This window comes from Prunus dulcis, chromosome 1, assembly GCF_902201215.1.
Source record: "Prunus dulcis chromosome 1, ALMONDv2, whole genome shotgun sequence".
Lineage (NCBI taxonomy): Eukaryota > Viridiplantae > Streptophyta > Magnoliopsida > Rosales > Rosaceae > Prunus > Prunus dulcis.
This window is the reverse complement of record NC_047650.1, coordinates 24,614,216-24,632,324: the sequence shown is the minus strand read 5'-3', so window position 1 is coordinate 24,632,324 and position 18,109 is coordinate 24,614,216. Positions and strand designations below refer to the sequence as shown.

General features: G+C 38.7%; 3 protein-coding genes across 3 annotated transcripts; 2 read left to right on the top strand and 1 right to left on the bottom strand.

Annotated features, from left to right (window-relative positions):
- The first annotated feature begins 1,583 nt into the window (after window positions 1–1,583).
- On the top strand, window positions 1,584–3,008 carry LOC117615722 (60S ribosomal protein L34). The gene is made up of 4 exons (XM_034344859.1): window positions 1,584–1,766; window positions 1,953–2,032; window positions 2,400–2,509; window positions 2,607–3,008. Exons 1-4 carry the CDS (start codon window positions 1,688–1,690, stop codon window positions 2,698–2,700), a joined length of 363 nt encoding a protein of 120 aa, XP_034200750.1. The 5' UTR covers window positions 1,584–1,687; the 3' UTR covers window positions 2,701–3,008.
- A 221-nt stretch (window positions 3,009–3,229) lies between these two features.
- LOC117616185 (glutathione S-transferase U10-like) lies at window positions 3,230–4,038 on the bottom strand. The gene is made up of 2 exons (XM_034345425.1): window positions 3,715–4,038; window positions 3,230–3,633 (listed from the first exon to the last, which is right to left on the bottom strand). The coding sequence occupies exons 1-2, from the start codon at window positions 4,036–4,038 to the stop codon at window positions 3,286–3,288; spliced, it is 672 nt and encodes a 223-aa protein (XP_034201316.1). The 3' UTR covers window positions 3,230–3,285.
- Window positions 4,039–13,146: 9,108 nt separating this feature from the next.
- Window positions 13,147–14,684, top strand: LOC117614995 (protein TOO MANY MOUTHS-like). Its single transcript, XM_034343955.1, has one exon. The coding sequence runs from the start codon at window positions 13,236–13,238 to the stop codon at window positions 14,538–14,540; it is 1,305 nt and encodes a 434-aa protein (XP_034199846.1). The 5' UTR covers window positions 13,147–13,235; the 3' UTR covers window positions 14,541–14,684.
- Window positions 14,685–18,109: the final 3,425 nt, after the last annotated feature.

Sequence of the window (18,109 nt, the reverse complement as noted above, 5' to 3'; positions counted from 1 at the left end):
TAAAATTCTGAATTGTATTTTTTGTATCATATTTTTGTTTTTAGAACAAGCAATAGTACAGACTACATAGGCGTAAGTTTTTTTACACACACACAGAACTAAGATGTCATGAGATTGGAACGTGAGATCTTATCTATAAATCAAAGTCCTTTTTAACTAGGCTGGAGCCATTTATTTAATTGCATTATCAGTACTCTTATTAGTGGGCTTCATGAATAGACAAAATAGTAAACCCGTTGAAGCAATTGCATGCTCAATATATCAGCCGGCCATTATATATTATAATATGGTGAAGTCTTTTATATATATAATGTTTAAATTTAATACTTAAAAATGAGTCAACAAATTTTCTAATTTTGGATAACAAATGAGTCAACAATTGGGCGTCATGAATTGTGGCATGTCTTTAGCCTGCTTTCATAACTATGAGGGGGCAGGATGAAGGAGAATGTGACCCTAGACTTGTAATAAAATGTATATTTAAGATTTCAAGTAAGAAGCCAACGGATGGAAAGCGAAAACTATTTGTTTAGCAAATATCGCCGCTAATTAAACTAGATTAGTAGACTTGCAAAATTATCATTCTTGTTTTGAATTCAATTCCCTCACTCAATCGATGGTTTTGGCCGGCTGTGGGTGTCATTATCGAATAATTAGCATGTCGTTGTAGGTAAGATGAGATGGGCAGACATTGACGACACCAACAAAAAAGAAAAAAAAGCTAAACCAATACTAATACTGATATCTCTTAGAAAGTTATCGTGTTGCATTCACTCTTTTTTTTCAGATATTGCTAGTCAAATTCATGTAAAGTAGAATTATATCAACTCGATGTACAATTTAATAAAACTATTTTGCCGTCTCCGTTGCGTGATGGACATGAATGGTGCAAAGTCAATCAGAAAAATCTAAGATGCCATGGTAGGAGGTGAGCGGTGAGTGGTGATGACATTTGGGGTGGGGGGGTGTGGTTGGAAGGATTTGGTGAATTACATTTTTTGTTTTTGTTTTGTTATTCGATCCTCACTCAGCTTTCATTTCATACATGCTTTTAAACAAGAGATTTAGTTTAATACGGAAAGAAGAAATGCGCACCACGAAGCGCGAAAGCACCTATTTTCCGTTGGAATATACATATAGGCTGCTAGCTAGGCAAGTGAAGCTAACTTTGTTTTGTGCCCTACATGTCTCGTCCGTGCTTATTGCTCAAGCTAAGAGGGGAAAACAAAGTCGGTCTAGGTTTGTTGTTGCTTTGCAAGAAAATGCCACAAAAGGTTGCATCGCGTGCTTCACATTTTGATGTCATTTTATTTTATTTTATCAAAGTCATTTTATTTATTTATTCAACCACTGTTTTATAAAATTTAAATTTAAATGGAGACTGAAAATAATCATTGATGCAAGTTACTTCGTCCGCATCATTTTAGTGGGCCTCTCCCAGCCCAATTTAACTCAAAGTTTGTAGAAACGACGTCGTAAATTGGTACAATCACGCAAGCCACTTGGCCCACTTCGACAGCCTCGTATGCGTGGAAATTAAAATCTGGATCGTCCATCAGATCAGAGACAGTTTAGCAAAGATCTAATAAGGGCCCTCCGATCTTAAGCAGTAAGTTAAAAATGATTCATATAAAGCCTCCTCTTCGACAAAACCCTAGACTGAGTGATAGCTGAAAATCGAGCAAAAATGGTGCAGCGTCTCACATATCGTACCCGGCACAGCTACGCCACCAAATCCAACCAACACAGGATCGTCAAAACCCCCGGTAAATTTCAATATTTTTGCTTGTAACTTGTAAGCCCTAAATGTTGTTTGCTTCATTTCTGGCTCGTATTTGTGTGTAACTGCAAATGAATGGTGGATTAAGATGGTGTTTTGATTTGTAGGTTCTGCTTTGTTTGTGTTAATTCAATTGTTTGTGCTGTTTCTGATGGTTGTTTTGGATGTTTAGGAGGGAAGCTAGTGTACCAGACCACTAAGAAGAGGGCGAGTGGACCCAAGTGCCCTGTCACTGGCAAGAGGATTCAAGGGGTATGTCTTATTTCTGTTAAAAATGTTGTGTTGTTTTTACAGTTTGTGTTGCCTTCATAGTTTTTATATTCTAGTTTCATCTCCATTGTAGTTTAGTGGGTGCCCAATGTTTTCTAATTTGCATCTGAAAATGGTTACAACTGAACTCTTTTAATTTGCACTAATCCGGATTCTTTTGATTTGTTAAAGTACTACCATGCCAGTTCAGTAGTGTGTCTCTATGTGTGGATGGAATGGTTCTAGTTCCACTTAACCCATTCATTTGAGTTCTTAGTTGCAATCAATTTCTGCGTGGAGCATTGTATGTGGGTAATGATTGCTTGTGAGCGCATTCTCAGGGGTGATACATTGTTGTCTTTGCTTGTAGATCCCTCACTTGAGACCTGCTGAATATAAGAGGTCTAGATTATCTAGGAATCGGAGGACTGTTAACCGTGCTTATGGTGGCGTATTGTCTGGAGCTGCTGTCAAGGAAAGGTTTGCATATGGATTCCAGTTTGACCTTTTCTTTTCCAATTCTAATGTTATGTTGCATGGATTGGGTTTAGACAAGTCGTTTTCTGTTGGTTTACAGGATCATCAGGGCCTTTTTGATTGAAGAACAAAAGATTGTGAAAAAGGTTTTGAAGATTCAGAAGGCAAAGGAAAAGCAAGCCTCAAAGAGCTAGATTTCAAAATCGAGTGAGTGTTACGTAGCTACTAGAGTGATTTTGGCTTGTGGTGGGCTATGGGAAGTAATTTGAGTTCCAGTTTGTACTTTTACATTTTGTTGTGGATGGTTTAATTATGATGTTAAGTACTTAATTTTGTTCAGAAATCCACTCTTACCATGGATTTTCCCTGTTTTGTATTTCAGTGGTAACATATACATTTTCCAATTGTTTGTGTAATGTCCGTTTAGTAGCTTTATTTATGACTCCAGTTATGTGTGGATCTTTTCCAAACCTTTCATGTAGTTGATTGTTTTTCATTGCAAGACTGGAACTTTCTTTAGTTTGAGTGCTCTGATGTGTAGTGTAGAGGATGAAAATGCAACGTACGTATAACCAGATCATCTGAGGTAGATTTAGAATAACACAGCCAAGTTTTAACTATTATCGCTACAGCAACCCTAGACGAGTGTAACCTAAGATCACAATTATTCAAATTCCAATAGGATGAAAAAAAAGAAGAGAAAAATCTTAAAATCTGCCAATGTAGTCGCATCACTAAAAGATCAAGCCTTTTCTCTTATGCCTGTGAGGACTAAAAGATCAAGCTTGAAGATGCTTCAGCCTGGCGACCAGTTTGTCATGAGGTGGGAGAGTCTCCTTTATCAGAGGATGGCCTTTGAGATCATGCACCCATGAAAAGAATGCAGGGTTCTTTTCGGGTATAAGAACGGTAGTGACAGCCTCATGAAAAGCCTTATAGGTGCAAGCATATGAGCTCACCACAATACCCAGAAAGCTCAAGGAACCATCAATGAAGAAGGGGGGATCCTCTTGAAAATCCCTCTTCATCCCTTCTTCAAAGACCTTAACCAATTCGCTCAAGTCTTCGATGGCCTTCTCTCTATATTTCCCCGTGGACCTTATAATACTGTATATTCCTGGTATGATCTGATAAAAATGAAATAGGATTGTTTTGTTAGTGGTTAGTAACTAAAGTACGACAATGACAAGAAAAAATAGCTTGCTTGCCTTCTCATCATAATATTTTGCCCAAAAGCGAATTTTGGCTCTTTCATATGGATCTTTGGGCAGCAGATTGGGGGTTTTGCTCCAGTTCTCATCAATGTATTCAAGGATGACGCGTGATTCTGCGATCGGCTTGCCTCTGTGAACAAGAACAGGTACCTGTTTGTGGACAGGATTGTAGCTGAGCAGCATTTGGCTCTTGTTTACTAAATCTTCTTCAACATACTCATACTGGATGCCCTTAAGTTTCAGGGCTATCTTGACTCTACCACTGAAAGAACTAGCCCATGTCCCAAAGAGCACAACCTCAGAGAGCTTGTGCTCCATTCCTATCTCTCTCTCTCTCTCTCTCTCTCTCTCTCTCTCTCTCTCTCTCTGTGAATTGGTGCATACATGTGCAGTGTGCTGAGAAGTTTATATGGAGTTGGATCTTATTAAAAGTGTGAGCCAACTGAATTCTGTCTACATAGATGCAATTTCCTAGCCTTCGCGTAATTTCAACTACCGGAAAGTCTTTGTTTACACATTATCCTCGACTCGGTTAAACTGATGGCAAGACCTGAGAATATGACTCAGTAAGTTTATAGCCACTTGATCTGTTTTTCATTCACTAATAAATCAGATATCTACCAATGAATCAGTCTTATTGCATTGGCATGCATCATGTCATGTGGAAGCAATCTAATATCTTTCGCTTAATTCAGTAAGTTAATTTTATCAACGGATTAGAAAGATATGAACAAGAATCTCATGCATGCTCCGTGGATTTGATTTGCTTCATCATCTGTATGTTCATTTGATTTTATATATCTTGGGCCTTTACACTTTTTGGGCTAGAAACAACTTATCAAACCCATTTTACACCGAAACGCCATTCCATTGGCCCAATTTTAGCATCACATCTCCTTCTCCATATTGTCTGACGACGAAATTTAAGGGTAAAACTGTCCAAATCATGTAGAAAAGCTAATTCTTGAAGCGACAGAGGCGTTATTCGATGAATTCAGCTTCTTCTTCAATGAAGGTAGCGATGTCTGAAAGCTCAACGAATTCAACTCAATCAAATGGGTATTGCTTTTGTGGGATGAAGATTAAACGGCGGACTTCATGGACAGATCTGAACCCGGGAAGAAGGTTTGAGGCATGCGACCAAAATCGGGTAAGATAGAGGAAGGGTTTTGTTTTGTTTAAGTGAAGAATTGAATGGTGTGCTGGGCTCTGATTGATTGTGTGTAACAACTGATGTGCAGAATAGCCAAACAAGACATCATTTCTTTGAATGGCTGGATAATGAAACATGTCCAAGAGGAAAGGAAGTGCTTCCTGGATTGCTTAGAAGACTCAGAGCTATGGAGGAAGAAATTAGAGCAAGAGATGAGCAACTGAGATTAGTGGAAGTAGAGAAGAAAAAATTTGAAGAGAAAGTGTGTGTTGTTATTGAAGGAAAAAAGGAATTGGAATGGAGTAGACAGAGACAATTGAAATTGGGGTTTGCTTTGATCCTTTCATGGTGTTTGTTTGTAATTTTTGTGATGAGTAGAAAGATTTAGCTATGAATGTTAGGTCTGTAATGGCCTTTTAGGTTTGTAATGGGATTAGAGGTATGAATGTAATGTGGTGTTTGTTAGCTATGAATGTAATGTGGTGTTTGTTAGCTATGAAATAGTTTGTGGAGTATTTTAGGTAAAACAATTCCATAACCAAAACCACACCAATTCCAGAAATGAATACCAATTACAGAACCAAAACCACACCAATTCCAGAAATGAATACCAAAACCACACCAATTCCAGAAATGAATACCAATTACAGAACCAAAGCCACACCAATTCCAGAAATTAATACCAATTCTATAACCAAAAACCAATCCCATAGCGAAAACCAATTTCATAACCAAATTGCACAGCATAAACCAATTCCATTACCAATATGTAGAGTCAATTCTAATCCACAAGCTGTGATTCCATAAAAGTACATCTGAAATTACAGAACCTAAACCAAAAGGCAGAGTGTAAATCCACAAAATAACATCCCAAAAGCTGTGATCCTATTGTTTGTACTGTAAGCCAAAATGCAGGGCCTTTACATAACCACAATGCATATCCTGAACAAAATCCACATCCCAAATTACACAAAATATATATGATTCCCCTGCCTTGTGAATGATTATGGTTGTGATAGAACTTCTGTAGGCCTTTTGAATGTTTCTCTTCTAATAGCAGCCCTTTTGAATGTTCCTCCTCTTGCCAAACCTCTTGCCAAACCTCTGACCATAGTTCTTGGCAAACCTCTTCCCACACCTCTTGCCAACTAAAGAAAGAGGACCAATATAAGTTCTGAACTATATTGCAAAAAAATAAGTGAGCATATTTGAAAAATAAACCTCAAACAACATACACTTTGTTGTGAAGAAGTAGCAACTTCAGTTGCAACAGCTGGAGCCTCGTTAAATCTTCCTGTTCCTCTATCCAACCTTTTTCCCATATCTCTTAGCATACTTCTTGGCCAACCTCTTATACCTCTTGCCACCTAAACAAAGAGGACCAATATAAGTTCGCAACTAAATTGCAGATTTGTGAGACAACATATTTGAAGAAAAATACCCCAAAAAACGTATACTTTGTGAAGAAGTAGCAACTTCTTTTGCAACAGCTGGAGCCTTATTGGCTATTCCTCTTCCTCGGCCTCTGCCCCTCACTCTAACTGCCCCTCCCTCAGTGTGGACCTCTTTTTGGGCAAAAGATGCATTTGCCTGCAAGAGCACAAATAATTATTACTTCCAAAACATGTAACAACTCAAAATTTGCATAATAAATAATTACCTGTTGCTTTTCTGAGCTATGTCTGTCACAAGTTGCCCTATTATGGCCACTTTGACCACATCTCCTACATGTGATCTTAATAAAAAGTCTTCTAAGCTTGTCTCTTGGTTGAACATAATTTGGAGGCATTGGATGTGGTGGGGGTGGTGGTGGTACCACAATTTCAGCAGGTTCTTTGGACCTAGTTTTTTTGGGCCTTCCTGGCTGTACCCTAACAGTTGGGGGATGTATTGGAGGATGCCCAGATTTAGCCCATTGATCCATTGAAGGGATGGGATAAATCATTGGTCCATATGACTTCATATAAGTTGCAGGCTTGTAACATTCATCCACATAATCAATGGGGCTTTCATCCCTTTGAAAAATTGCAGAAATTGCATGGCCACATGGTATCCCACATAAATCCCTCCTCCGACAAGAACATGTCCTTGCCCTAAGATCCACAACAAATTCTCCACCATACATGTGGGTCACTTGATATGTTTGCAAGCCAGCCAGTCGAGGAATGCATGTGGAGGCATCTAACTTGTTTTTCTCAATTATCTTGAAGATTCTTGGCCCAACTGGATGTTTCCATTTCTGACATGCAGCCCTTCTATTTGCCATCCTAAGCATCACAAGAACTCTTATCCTCTCCAAGCAAGTCAAAATGGACTGATCTCTTGCATCTACTATTGCTGAATTGAAACTTTCACAAAGATTGTTCAACAACAGATCACACTTAAACCGTGTATCAAAGTGAGATCTACTCCAATTCTTTGCAGGTATCTTACTGAGCCATTCCCACGCTTCCTCATCCTCTTGTTTCATATTTTCCATTTCTGCTTCCCACCAAGGCATAGTTGTGGCTCTTGCTGCAGCCCACAATATGTGTTTTAGAGCAACACCAGAGTGTGCTGATCTAAAGTTATTATGTAAGTGTCTAACACACATCATGTGCTCTACAGTTGGAAGTAGAGTCTCAATTGCAGGTATGAGTCCCTTTTGCTTGTCGCTAATGAAGACATATGACAAACCACTTGTAATCTTTAGATCTTCAATCAGCAGCCTAAGAAACCAGATCCACGATTGTTTGCTTTCGATCTCAACAACTGCATAAGCAATTGGGAAATTGCCATTGTTGCCATCCACCCCAACTGCTGTCAAAATCTGGCCAGGATAAGGACCTTTTACATGGCACCCATCAAGACCAATAACTGGTCTGCATCCATCTAAAAATCCTTGCCTGCAACCAGCCAAGCAAACATACATCCTTAGAAAGATAGCTTGGGCCCCCTACTTGTTCAGTTTGAATTACAACTGTACTTCCTTTGTTTGCCTTCTTCAATTCCTCTGCATAATCCCTTAACCTAGCATATTGTTCTTTGTAACTCCCTTCAATCATTAGTTTGGCCCTCTTTTTGGCCCTATATATTTGATGTCTTGTGACATTCATACAATAATCATCCAAAACATCCTCTTGCAATGATTTCACATCCAAGTCTGTGTCTTTCTTCAGTTTCTTAGAATACCTATTGCAAAGCCACTTGGATGAGGCATACTTCAACTTGTCGACCCTCCCACAAGTGTGTTCTAGGCTCATAGTCTTGATTACAAATGTAGATTCTCTCTTATCTATCTTTGAAGCATATAAATAAAATGGACATTTCAGTCCTCCCATACATACTACCTGGAGCCTCACTTTGTCATTTTTTTTTGAATTTTATCAACTTGCCATGTAGAATTGCATACTCCTCCACAGCTTCTTTCAAAACCTTTTTGTTTGCAAATCGCATTCCCATCCTAAACTCTGGATTCCTTAAATCCACCTCTCTCCTGTCCTCCTTCAACTTTGGCAATTTCTTTTTCTTTCTTTTGCCCTTTTCCTCACCATTACCCTGATCCTGATCCTCTTCATCACTTCCTGTGTCCAAATCCGATGTGTTAGCACCATCTGATGAAACCTCTCCTGGAGCATCATAAGTAGGCCCAACTGTCTCATGTCCATGGGGCTGAACAGTAGGCTCAACATTCTCACCTGCATTGGCCTGAACACTAGGCCCAATGTTCTCACCTGCATTGGCCTCACCACTAGGCCCAATGTTCTCACCTGCATTGGCCTCACCACTTGCGCCCCCAACTACCACATTCTCAGCTACAAGCACCTCATCTTCTTGTTCACTGAATTCATAATCACTATCCACAAATTGTGCATCATTTTCCTCATTTTCCCCTTCATTTCCAACCTCTCCATTCTCAGTTGCTGCAGCCTTATTTTCCTCTCCATTCTCAGTTGCTGCACCCTCATTTTCCTCTTCATTTCCAACTTCTACATATGCATCTGCATCCCCTGGTTCATTGAATGCGTGCCATGTGACACCCTTCCCATGATTTTCTACATCTGCATCATAGTTATATTCTGCACTATCCAAACTAGGCCATGCAGCAGATGCTTGAGTCCCAAGCCCATTACCATTTGAATTTTCCAAATCTGTATAGTACAACACAAGAACCCTATTACATGGCATGCATCCAACCATTTCAACTACTTTACTATCAGAGGTAATAAGCTCCAATATGTTACCATCCTTTTCTCCAGCCTTTCTATACCTAATCTCCATAGTTTGCTCAATTTTCGAAACATCTATTGTATACCCCAACTCTTTCCCTATCTTCCTTAAATCCAGCAATGATAGAAAGTCATCAACAACATTATCTAAATAACAGACCTTACCACCTTTATAAACCCCATTTTCAAACATACCCCCATGGTGTAGTTCAAGAGTGACTCTGTCATAGATATCTGCAAACAGTACATATCAAATTTCAGAGTTAGCTGCACACACATCTCCTTTATCTAATGCTACAGGTTTAGGGTTTTAATTTTTTTTAACCGTTTCAGTCAATGCTAATAGTGAATTAAGTGTGAAGTAGACAACAAAGGGACCACACCAAACATAAAAACCTATACTTTGCAGTCAATCCCAGCATAAAGAAAATAAAATGCCACAGTATCTTTTCAACATAAAGAAACTGACCTTGGACCACACACTTGCAAACACAAAACATCGATTTGCAAAACAAGATGAATATAAAATACAGACAGATATTCCCTTACCGTATTTGGGATTCTCTCCACCCCAACGGAACTCAAACTCCATCAGTGATGAGCATCCACAATGATCGAAATCCAGAAATTCCCCCAAAACCCCAAATAGGAACCCCAACACCCTGGTTCTCTGTTGTTGCCTTCGCACCTCCGTTTCGGATTGTCACGAACCGAATGCGACGTTTGGGCTAATCGGAGAAGAAGACATTCAGGTTGAAAAAGACGCATATACCCTTTCAGATTTAAAAAGACGCTTATACCCATCCTAGACCCCATCACTGCCGTTGACTTGTTAAAAACTCACAGAAAATGTAACGGTTGGATCAAATAACCAATTAACATAGAGTTTAAGTATCATTTGGACTAATAATTTAATTTAGGGACCAAAATGTACCACGCATACAAGTTTGAGGACCATTTGTGCAATTTACCCTTCCTATAATTTTATGTTGATAGCGAGTGCCTTGTATAGTTGGCATATGCGCGCTCTTGTTATGTTTGTCAAAGTCACCTGGCCAAATCAGCATTTTGACCAACTTTATTGACAGCCTTGGTATATGAGGGACTTGATTGCAAATGTTTGCTATCTCTGTGAGCTCTGTTGCAAAATCAAAACTATTCAAGAAAAACCAAGTACCAATGAAACGTCTTTTCCAGTCTGAAATTTTATTTTGGATGCGGAGTTTTTATTTAACAAAATATATGGGAAATTTTAAAGCTTTGTTAAAAATAACAATAAATAAGATTAATAGGTTCATAGCTGGATATATTCATCATGGATAGCTCACGTAGGGCTCTAGGCCATCGGAATTCTTTAGTCCAATTTCAGGTTAGAAATATGAAACAAGAACAAGACCTTGATACACACATGGGGTCAAGGCATATCCCTGGAAATCTATGTTGCACCGATACGGATACGGGTACGGCGATACGATACGATACGATACGCCGATACGGCAAATCTCCAAAAAATAGGATACGGGTACGGCACCGATACGGCAATTAAAATAATCTATATATTTAAAAATAATATAACTAGAAAATTTGAAAATTGATGTTTCACCAATAATCAAAACTCTTACGCAATTAAAACTCTTACGCGTAAGAATCAAATCAAAACTCTGAACTTAACTTGCTTATATTATTAAAATACGACAGAAACATAATACAGATAGAAGGTGCAGGTCTTATAAAGTCTCTAAAATTACATTAAGTTCGGGAAACCTCTGAGGGAATAGGACGACGCCTCTTAAGCCTCGCCATGAGTCTCTCGTGGTCTTCTGAAATTTTTTCATTAGAGACCAGCAGCGTGTTCAACCTTCTCAGGGTATCATCGGAGTACGAGCTCACCATTTTCAACAAGGAGTTGTTCTCTCCTTTGAGCTTCTCCACTTCTTGTTGAGACTCATGAAGCCTTCTCTGCAGAGACGAATTTGTAGTTGCTAGCTGCTGAACCTCGTTTACCCTAGCCCGCAAACGATCAGCCAAGTTTGTAACAGAAACGGCACACTGAATGCTGAAAGCCATTGAGTCCTCTATGGCCTCTTCATCAGACCTCCCTGTCATTAGCAGGTCATCCATTGGAGTAAGAAAATTCTTAGCTACTACGACAGCAGTAGCATCATTCATCATCACAGAATCCTTAACTGTGAGATGACGGTTCTGGGATATAAAGGATGGACGCCAAACTGTAGCGTCACTATCAGTTGTGGGAACATCGTTTAGATTGAAATTATTTGGGTGAGAAGAAGAGGACACCATTGTATGCAGGTTTCTAAGAAGGCTTACAAAAACTACCGTTTCAGAAAACGAAGGAAATTAGATTGAAAATATTTATAGATAAAAATCTGCCAACATCGGATTCGAATATCTTCTCGAATCCACACCTTATCTTTCTTTTTCACACGAGTCCAAACCTTCACGTGGTCTCTCATACTGCTGTCGGTACTTTCGGCGTTTTCACGTATTATCTTCGTCAAACCGACTTGCTTTACGAATTTTACGGAGCTACTCTTTTGTTTGGCCTCTGTTTTGTTGAAAGGAAACCCAAAAACCTAGCCTCTCTCGACAGACAGCATATGAAATTATAGTTTTTGTTTTTATATTTTAACCCCAAATTTTTAGAAACTTTCAAAATCACCCCCAAAGTCTGCAAATATTTTCGTTTTTACCCCCAGACGTATCGATGCCGTATCGCTACCGTATCGGGGACGTATCGGATCCGTATCGAGAAGTCAACATGCCATATAAGTCAACGATACGCCACGTGGCTTATCGGATACGTATCGGAGCCGTATCGGTGCCGTATCGTATCGGAGCCGTATCGGATACGAGCATACCCCTCCAAACTGAAGTATCGGTGCAACATAGCTGGAAATTGAAGGTTGCAGCACAATTCTCTCTTTGACATTTTTAAGTCAACCATTCTTTTGGTAGCCGACGAACCGAATTCAAGTAGGTGCTCCACGTCTACTTTTATTGTGTTTATTAATACATGCGTATTGAAATGATTCTAATTAATTGTTTACTTCTCATTCAATTACTAACATATAAAAGAATAAAAAATTATATAGGATTCATATTTAATATTCGTAACTAAATACTCTCAAAATTAAGAGTAGGATCAATTAGAGGGGAGTAGTTGTCCGATTCCAATTCCTTAATTACTCTATCTAAATTACCCAATTTCATGATTTTTGTCATTCCTAATAAGTAAACATATTCACATTTAGTTCAATCTTATTGTTGCTCAAGGAACTTTCTTTAAGCTTCAATACTTGAAGCTCTTATGTCTTTATTTCAAGACCATCGATACATTTTAACTGTATTGACTTTAGCTTCTTTATGACATAATGAGGCATATGTCCACTAAATAAATACTTAGGTTGAATATGGCTCCACCAAGCTCAAAGAAGTTCTAAAGAAACAGAAGGAAAAAAAAAAATTTCTAATCCCAGAGCTCAAAGTGCAAAATCTCTGCCCATTATAAGACAAAAGCAGTGCCTGCAATGGCGTCCCTATTCTTCAAGAAGCTCAACCCTCAGCTCTGGATCCACATATATTTCTCACAGGTAAGTCTTTCAGTCTTACAAATGCATCTTTTGCAGCATTTTGAACCTTCCCTAATTTCTGAAAAGAAGAAGAAAGCAGAAAAAAGAGCTGGAAATCTTAGGAGGAGAAGAAATAGGAGCTGATTGGGATTAGTGGGTCAGTTTTTGATCGAGTAAAGAAGCCAATGCCTTGTATATTTCTTGGTTATGAATTATGAGCTACAAGAACATGTGGTTACAAAGTGATGCATGTCAGCAACAATTTGATGAATTTAAGTTACCATGGTTGAGCCAGTGATTCAATGGCCCCAGCTTGAAAAACTTTGGTATAAACCCCGTGAAGTACATTAATGCTGAACGAAATTATTCCATGTATTTATTTCCGCTTGTCACACTTGCTCCCTTTTCCCGTGAACCCATAAATATAATTTACCTCATTCACCAACCCAACCCATATAACATTAACTCCAACTCAACCTTGTATATATACACCTCTCAATCAAACCCAATGCCTCTCACACTCATCCACTCCCGAAACTAGTCCTTAGTCTTTCTTTTCTCACAATGGCACTCATTTTCTCACCACTACTCTTGTTTCTATCTTTCATGTGTTTTAGGCTACTAGGGGTCATGCCTTTCACGGTCATCATGTCGGATTCCGGGGCGCCATCCGCTCTCGTGGACGGGCCACAAACCGGGTTCTCCATGAACAAAGACGGGGCCCGAACTGACACTCGTGAGCAAGAGGCGGTCTATGACATCATGCGGGCTACTGGTAATGATTGGGCCACTGACATTCCCGATGTGTGTCGTGGTCGGTGGCATGGAATTGAGTGCATGCCGGACAATGATGATGTCTACCACGTCGTTTCACTCTCCTTCGGGGCGCTATCCGATGACACTGCATTCCCGACTTGTGACCCAACTCGGTCCCATATTTCACCATCCATCACTAAACTTCCCTACCTCCGGACCTTATTTTTCTACCGTTGTTTTAGTTACAATCCTCAGCCAATCCCGTCACTTTTGGGGCAATTGGGAGCCACACTACAAACTTTAGTGCTTAGGGAAAATGGGCATGTGGGTCCTATTCCTATTGAGCTGGGCAATCTCACCCGTTTAAAAGTTCTTGACCTCCACAAAAACAATCTCAACGGCTCAATTCCGGTGTGCCTGGGCCGGATGACCGGTCTAAGGTCGTTGGACCTGAGTGGGAACAAACTAACTTCAATACCCAATTTCAGCTTCCCAATTTTGAGCGTTTTTGACCTGAGCCAAAACCTTCTAATGGGCTCAATTCCATCCAGCCTTGGAGCCTGCCCTGGTCTTATCAAAATGGATTTGGGACAAAACCAACTCACCGGCCCATTACCCTACTCCATTGGTACTCTAAAAAACCTAATGCTCATGGATCTAAGCTACAATCGCCTCAAGGGTCCACTTCCAATGTGGATTAGGAGCTTAATCTCACTTCAAACTTTGATCCTCAAAGGGAATCCAATGGGGCCCACACCAATTCCAAGTGATGGTTTTGATGGCATGAAGGGGTTGATGACCCTAATTTTATCTAACATGAATTTGCATGGTCCTATACCTTCATCACTAGGCAAATTGCCAGGCCTTCGCGTGCTTCATCTTGATGGGAACAATTTCAATGGCTCAATCCCAACAAGCTTTAGAGAGCTCGAAAGTGTGAGTGAATTGAGATTGAATGATAATTGGCTCAGGGGCCCAATCCCATTTGGGAGAGAAATGGTTTGGAGGATGAGAAGGAAGCTTAGGGTTCATAACAATTCTGGGCTATGTTACAATGCCAATAGTGGGTTGGAAGATTCTGGCATTGGCCCCTGTGACACACCAAGGCCATGAAGAATCAAATGTTCCAATTTTGAGTTTCTGTTGAGCTCTAATTTCGTTGTAGCAGAAAATAGGGCATATATTTGTACATTTGAAGTTTGTAACACTTATATATTTGTCCCAAAAATAATGTGAAAGTAGCTACTTTATATTTCATGGCTCCTCCATTTGGGTCTTGAGCAAGAAAAAGGATTTGTGTTTTTTGTGTTTTAGGTTTGGCCTCTTTTTTAAAGAATCCAGAGACATATAAATATGGTAGCCCACACCCTCAACTTAGGGAGTGGGCTTGGCTTTGTCACTTTCAGGTATCAAGGAAGGACTTTGCTTCTTTTGTGGTGTTAGCCGATGTTGGTCGGGAAAGGCTCATCTGACATGTTCTCTCCTCTCCTTTCTCCCCTTTTGTTTTGTGTCCATTATTGGGGAGATGATTTCATGGCTTTTCCTTTATTTTTAACAAAGAAAATCACATGAGAATGGAAGAGGAAAGAGAAGATTTTCTTTTTGTTTAAGTTGGATTGAGTGAACAATTCCATTCTTAAAATATGCCATCAACTTGAAATTAACAATTATATCTCCATTATAATTTCGTAGGTCAAAGTATATTATTAAAAATGATCGATCCCGAAACTCCTTCACCGTAAAACGAGCCTACCTCCGAAAATGGTGGCAGTTTTTTGTCCACCTCTAATGATAGGGGCAAGTGATATAACATGCATTAGGCAACAAGTGCAAGTTTTGGAGGAAGTGGTTAACAAACTTATATCCAAAGATTTTTTGTCATGGGTACAGAAAAGATGCACAAAATCAAAGTTACATAAATTTAAAGACCAAATTTAAACATCTTGGGCAATAATCAACATAACCAATTATCACTTTGGCTAGAGACCATGTTGATGTATATACGCACAGAATAGATACACACATATTCTCCATATATTAATACATATATATTGAAACGAAAACTGCATGCACTGCAGAGCTTGTGCAAAAATGCACCTATTAATAAGTGATGAATCAAAAGTCAAAACCATGATGAAAGTACTAAAACAATCCAAAAACATATCAATTGTTGATAGAATTGTATAAGTTCCATATACACATTCATACTAAAATATAAACACTCCCTAAATAAGTGTACATAAAACAAAAACTACACCTCAAACTCAAATCTGATAAATAAAAAACCAAAATAAAAACAAAAACTACAATACAATTGCTATTCCACAACAAAACAGACATGCAATACTTAGATACTACCAGAACCACCATGAAAACAATGTTCAATCTACAATCTAACAAAAATATAAGTAAAACAGTAAAGAAAAAATTCGAAAATAAACTCAGATCTCAGAAAAAATACATACCTCCTGCAACGAATTTCAAACAACCGTACACTAAAAGAATCTGAAATCACACAAAAAAATTGAACATAAAAATGGCACTGATTTGATGTATGAAATTGGAAGAAGAAATGGAAAAGAGAGGAACAGAGCTCATGAAATGCAAACCAAAAGCCAAATGACTGAAGAGCACGTTTACTTGGATTTGCTTTTAGCTATATTTCAACCTTTTCCTCGATATCTTTTGACGATTGGATTTCTCGAGTCTAATACCTAATTTTTCTTATAAATATTAAGAGTAATTCGTGGTTTCGGTCTGACGTAATTACCGTCAGTGACAGCAAGCAGTTTTCGTCGACAGTCAAACAGTCAAACAGCCAGCGACATAGAAATGGTGGCGGCAGCTGCCTCTGCAACAGCGACTGGAGCCTCCAATCTCCGCTACTCTTCCGGGTCGGTCCACCGGCGGATAAGGCCCGTAAAGAAGGTCACGGGTTACACAAAATTCGCCACCCAGTACCCCAACTGCTTCTCTTCCACAAGGGTAAAAGGGTCTCTGCCTATCCGAGCTCTTGACCCTCATAGAGGAGCAGGAGAAGAAGAAGAAGAAAGTTGAGGCATCGCTAACAATACAAGCGCTTCAAACTCTCATTTATCCATTTACCTTTTTCTTGTTTTTATTTTAATGAAGCTTGGTTCTTGGCCCCTGTTTTATTTGGGTTTTTATGGGTTGTTTGCCTTTCTCTGTATCTCATCGCTATATGATTGTCTTTGATTGGTTTGGATGTCTATTGGGTATTTGAATTAAGCTTGTAAGGATTTTCTCATCGCTGTACGATTGTCTTTGATTGGTTCAGATGTCTATTGGGAAATATTTTCTCTGGTTTTATTAAGTGTTCATTTCTGAGATAGAAAGCAGCTACAATAATTTCTTTTTGGTAAAAAAAAAAGCACGATGGTTTTCTTAGCAAGAAGGGGGGAAAACCCCAGAAACTAATAGCTATGGTCCCCCCTAGCAGTCTAGTTTTCAAATTTCATGTGAAGATTTCAATTTCTATTATTCAAGAAAATAAATTATAAAACTTTGACCAGATGGAGCTGCTTATAAAAATAGTAAGTTTGTTTTCTTTTATCGGTGACTTCAAATTCACTGATTTGTTATCTCTTGCCTAGGCAGTCTGAAAGAAACATGTTTCACAAACCAATCTGACATGCTTGAGTTGCCTAAGTACGTACTTGATTTGGCCAATCCTTTGTGAATGGACTTTACAAAACTAGTGGTTTGAGTATCAAATATGTACTGTCCATATTCAGTGCCACATTTGTTTTATGTGGTATTTCATTGAAATGGAAAGCAAAGAGATGTATGTCGTATAATCGGTGAAAGAGCACGATGAGGATGGTTTTGTTAGCATATGAATTTTTGCTCCCCTGCTCAGAGTCTTGTTTTCTGTTGTCATCTGTGATTTCACTTAATTTTGTTTTGAGTTGGCCAAGTACATAGCTGGGAAAAGTACATACGCAGAAAATGGACTAAAGAAAGTGGCTTCTTTTGTGGTTTTGTATATGTCATGGGGAAAAAAGAACATAAACAAAGGCGCAATTTATAGGAGGATTTATTACAATGTTCATTGTTGCACAGGGGCGAAGCCATTTGAAAGCACTTCCTGTAACATCCATTTGGTTTACTTGAAAGAAAATTCAACTGCCGTGAAAATCTTCAGCTGCTGAGATAAGAAAATCTCATATTACATGAAAATCAGATATAAAAGCCAGTAGCATTAGCCAGATGTAGCCAGTCGACCATGAGCAATGTGTCAGCCCTTTGAGCCGAAGTTTGATTCCTCTCGTCATCGTTTAGAGTAGTTTAGACTATTAAGAGTTGATGATTGAATTATTGGTTATACTGTACCTATTATCTGATATTTCATATCATAGTGATATATAACATCTCAATGGAGATCATAATATAATATAACATCTCAACATAGTTGATGATTGAATTATTGGGTATAATGTATTTACATACTATCTGATATTTCATATCAGAGTGATATATAACAATATCTCAATAGAGATCATAATATAATATAACATCTCAACAAAGTTGATGATTGAGGCTATACATACATATAAGATATTATAATTATTTTCCCTACTGTACAACGTACACACATGACAAGATTATCTACAAAGTGTGAATTCAAATGGGACTTCCCTCTTTGCATGCCAAAAAATACC